This window comes from Physeter macrocephalus, chromosome 14 (genome assembly GCF_002837175.3).
Source record: "Physeter macrocephalus isolate SW-GA chromosome 14, ASM283717v5, whole genome shotgun sequence".
NCBI classification, from domain to species: Eukaryota; Metazoa; Chordata; class Mammalia; order Artiodactyla; family Physeteridae; genus Physeter; species Physeter macrocephalus.
Window position 1 is genome coordinate 94,178,415 of NC_041227.1, and position 4,600 is coordinate 94,183,014.

The 4,600-nt window shown below is 41.0% G+C and overlaps 2 protein-coding genes across 3 annotated transcripts in view; one reads left to right on the plus strand and one right to left on the minus strand.

Annotated features, from left to right (window-relative positions):
• Nucleotides 1–6: 6 nt before the first annotated feature.
• Nucleotides 7–4,600, minus strand: part of TAOK1 (TAO kinase 1) — a 161,000-nt gene continuing 156,406 nt past the window's right edge. For both annotated transcript variants that reach the window (XM_024127960.3, XM_024127961.3), the window contains exon 20: nucleotides 7–1,765. In XM_024127960.3, the coding sequence (XP_023983728.1) occupies nucleotides 1,304–1,765 (462 nt within the window). In that variant the 3' untranslated portion in view covers nucleotides 7–1,303. The remainder of the gene's footprint in view (nucleotides 1,766–4,600) is intronic.
• On the plus strand, nucleotides 3,472–4,419 carry LOC102992822 (dynein light chain Tctex-type 1-like). The gene has a single exon (XM_055089874.1). The coding sequence runs from the start codon at nucleotides 3,790–3,792 to the stop codon at nucleotides 4,129–4,131; it is 342 nt and encodes a 113-aa protein (XP_054945849.1). The 5' UTR covers nucleotides 3,472–3,789; the 3' UTR covers nucleotides 4,132–4,419.

Consider the following 4,600-nt stretch of genomic DNA (forward strand, 5'->3'; position numbering starts at 1 on the left):
AAAAAAAAAAAAAAAAAAAAAGAGGACCTGCACATACAGCAAAATCTACAGTGGTGATGAGGATTAGTCAGCAGCTGGTAAAGTCATTGGCTCAGTGACTCCTGGTTCACTATGGCAACTAAGCATTTAAATAATTGGCTATTCTACTTGTAAACAGGAAATCCCATAAGCCAAAAGGGGTAATCAAATTATGTCTATGTAGTGTGGTGAGAATTCCAATAGATGGCAGTTTGCAAATATGGCATCATTCAAAACTCTCTGGCATTTGATTTGTATTGGCTATATGTTCTTTGTTTTTGTACAAAGTAAAAGTACTGTTTGGGGTCTTGGGAGTTATAGAGCTTAGCTAGGATAAAATATCACAGTATAAGCAACAAAACGTCAGGATACAGACAGAGGCTTCATCTCCTCACTATGCTGCTTAACATACCCACCATATGAACTTTCAGGGGCCTCTCTCACCCTTCTGGTCTTCCCCTTTAAAGGCTCACAGGTTCGTTGATGCAATTCCCACACAACTTGTGATCTCCTTACACCTCCATCTCACCATGCCACAAAAAAGGCACAATTGAATGGACAAAAAAAAAAAAGAAAATCACTGACAAATCTATGCAGCATTCAGAAAAAGAACTAAACTGTTTTCCACTCTCTGAAAAAGTCAATGGAACCCTTTAGTGTTCATGGATTTCCACGTTCTTTTTCACTCCAAATGAGGCTGAGAAGTCAGATCAATTTAATAAAGAAAATACATTGGTGAGGGGACACAGATGTGTTTCCATAATAACTTGTTTCAGCATATGCTGCCTGCTGTGAGTGGCTTATAAGAATTTGGGGTATGGAGAAAGGCTTTAGATTTTTTCACGACCTTCTTAGGATATAACTGCCCCAAAGTGATGACTCAAGACACATTGCTGCATTCTATTTTTGCAGTGTTCAGAAAATACCCCCTAACTAGCCAATTCTTGTAACCACATGCTTGAGATATATGTGTGTGTGTGTGTGTGTGTGTGTGTGTGTGTATGTATGTATGTATATGTATACACACATACATATCTATTCCCCTTTTCAAAATTTCTCCAAAAGTTAAAAAACAAAAACAAAAAAACAAAACCCGGCAGCCAAATACTATGACATCTCAATTAGTAAACACAAAACAGAACGCTTTACAAAAATGAATAAAATATACCATATGCACTCAGCTTCCACACTGTAGTACCCAAGTGAGGAGGCTGCTGTGACGATGTCTGTAGGCAGTTTCTTTTGGCAGACAGCTCCAGCGGAATTGCCACTCTCAATTATTAAGTTATGTATAAGACATGTGTGACCCATTGGATATTTGTGAAGTGACACTCGTGCTTCTGCTCATGCCCTGCTCCGTCCGTCCCCCAGAAGCTGTCCGCCTTAGAGCCTGGGGGCTATTGCGGACTCCCATACTGCTACCTCGAGGTACCCCTTGCATTGGCCCTGAGGGATGACCCCACGGCTGGGGTCCACCTTGCATTGGATGGCCCCAAGCCTGTGGTGGGCCACCCATGGGATGACCCCAGTGAGGTCCTGGACCCCCAGTAGGATTGTGAGACCAACCAGAAGCTCCTGGGTAGCTGTGGCTGAATGCCTCAGGGGAGAGATTAGAAAGGACCATGTTACTAAAACCTAGTCTCATGCTTTCAGAGTCAAAGGCTTCAATTTCTCTGGCTTGACGTTCCAGCAGGCTTCGTATTCGTTCTGTGCGTTCATTCTGCAAAGCCAACATTTCTTCTTCAATCTGATGGGGGTTAGGAGGAGAGAAGCAAAAAGAAAGCTGATTTATTTTTTAAAATCTACAAACCAAGGAAGTGATAATTACTCAGCTTTGAAGTAAATCATAAAAAAGTTCCCTCTGGCTATTTTATGGATGTACATTCAAAAATCAAAGAGATGTGCTGTAGAAATAATCCATAATTTATATTTCTAAAATGTGTAAAATCAAGTTCTTAAAAGCAAAGGCAATAACCTCTACTGAAATAATAAATCAAGGCAATTATCATCAATGGCTACTAAATCATTAGGTAAAACACTGAATAAAAAAAAAAGTGGGTGAAGGGAAACTAGCTTCATCAGACACACCAAAATCTCACTCTAATAAAATAAATGTGCGGGACTTCCCTGGTGGGGCAGTGGTTAAGAATCTGCCTGCCAATGCGGGGGACGTGGGTTTGATCCTTGGTCCGGGAAGATCCCACACGCCTCTGAGCAACTAAGCCCGTGTAGCACAACAGCTGAGCCTGCACTCTAGAGCCCCAAAGCCACAACTACTGAGCTCACGTGCCACACTGAAGCCCACGCGCCTAGAGCCCGTCCTCCAAAACAAGAGAAGCCACCATAATGAGAAGCCCACGCAACAGAACAAAGAGTAGCCCCCGCTCGCCGCAACTAGAGAAAGCCTGCGCACAGCAACGAAGACCCAACGCAGCCAAAACTAAATAAATAATTAAATAAGATTAAAAAATAAAATAAATGTGGTATTGGTGTAGGGACAGACTATTAGTGAAACAGAAATAGAATAAAGATCTCAATTTGTAGGTTTTTAAAGCAGGACAAAAGCATTAATTAATTAATTAATTCAATGGGGGGAAAAGATGGAGTCTTAAACAAATGACACAGGCACAACTGGCCAACCATCTGGAAGGAAATAAAAATGGAACCCCATCTTATACCACATTCCAGATAGACCAAAGCCTTAAGTGAAAAGCAAACAAACAAAAACTAAAATTTTCATTAAAAAGTTAGTTTCTATATACCTAGTAATTAGTGGTTGGGTAGCCATCATCATCAGTTCTGGAAAACTGGTATTACAAATAAATGTAGTTGACTATACATATATATATATTTTGTTTGTTTTTTGCGGTATGCGGGCCTCTCACTGTTGTGGCCTCTCCCGTTGCGGAGCACAGGCTCCAGACGCGCAGGCTCAGCGGCCATGGCTCACGGGCCCAGCTGCTCCGCAGCATGTGGGATCTTCCCGGACCGGGGCACGAACCCGTGTCCCCTGCATCAGCAGGCGGACTCTCAACCACTGCGCCACCAGGGAAGCCCCATATATTTTTTAAAATGTAAAATAATTCATAATAAAGTCAAGAGACAATGAAAAAAAAGTTGATGGAGAATTTTTTATGACTGATCAAACTGATAATTGCCTAAACCCACTGATCAATATTAATGTCACTTAAAAGGGGGATAGCTAGACATTATGTATCTCTTGATGTGATGCAAAAAGAAGTACACAGTAACCCTCATGAAAATTCCTTGCAAAAATTAAAAACTCAATCTAAATATAATCATGCCTCTGGATCTAATTACCAGTTTATATAGGAAATATGAAGTTAAAAAGAGAATACATTAAATGACACCATGAGGATGCAATCAGCCAAATCCAGATTTTGAGAATTCCTACAGAACAAATGATCCAATCCAAATGGGGGGGGGGGGAAGTGTAGGGGAGGGTCCTATTATAGACTAATTAACTTAAAAGACAATTAACCAAAGCAATGTCTGGACCTTGTTTGGGCCCCAATCCAAATAAGCCAACTTAAAGACGACATTTCTGAGATAAAAGGAGAAATTTAGGCATGGACTGAGTATGAGGTAATATTTAAATTTTATTATCAATTTTGTTAAATATTATGATGGACTTATGATTATATTAAAGTAAAAAAGTCCTTATCTATATTTAGGAGTGAAATGATGCTATGCTAGAATTTGCTTCAAAATATCCCAGACAGGAGGCAGAGGCAAGGCGCCGAAGGAAAGATGGAAGACTACCAGGCTACCAAGGAGACTGCTTTTGTTGTTGATGAAGTGAGCAACATTGTAAAAGAGGCCATAGAAAGAGCCATCGGTGGCAATGCCTATCAGCACAGCAAAGTGAATCAGTGGACCACAAATGTAGTGGAGCAAACCCTAAGCCAACTCACCAAGCTGGGGAAACCATTTAAATACATTGTGACCCATGTAATCATGCAGAAGAACAGAGCGGGATTACACAAGGCAAGTTCCTGCTTCTGGGACAGCTCTGCTGATGGGAGCTGCACTGTGCGATGGGAGAACAAGACCATGTACTACATCGCCAGCGCCTTCGGGTTGTCCATTTGACCACCTCGTCCAGCCTGTGATTTTCTCCTTTTGTCCCAACGTTTCTCTACCATCTTCTAACCACCAGCCATCTAGTCAGTGATCACCTGGCTCACTCTAAGTGTGTTTTTGTGGCACTCTCAAAATGTAGAGAAAAAAACCAAATAACCACACTGTTCTGTGACCTGCACATCCTAAGTCAGAGGAATCATCACTGAAGGTAGTCAGGAGCCTGTCCTGACACTTGTCTTAACTTTGAATGTTTCTTTTCAAAGGTGCTAAAAGCCGAAATCTGCTAAGTGTGAAACTTTCTCTACTCTCTGAAATGATTTAAATACACTAATTTTCCATACTTTGTACTTTTGTTAGAATAATACATTATTCCAATTAAAAATATATATATATCCCAGACATTCTTTCCCCCAAGAGAGAGAGAGAGAGAGAGAGAGAGAGAGAGAGAGAGAGAGAGAGAGAGAGAGAGAGAGAGAGT

Coding starts and splice junctions, on each gene's coding strand:
- LOC102992822 (XM_055089874.1), top strand. CDS start 3,790: ATGGAAGACTACCAGGCTACCAAGGAGACTGCTTTTGTTGTTGATGAA.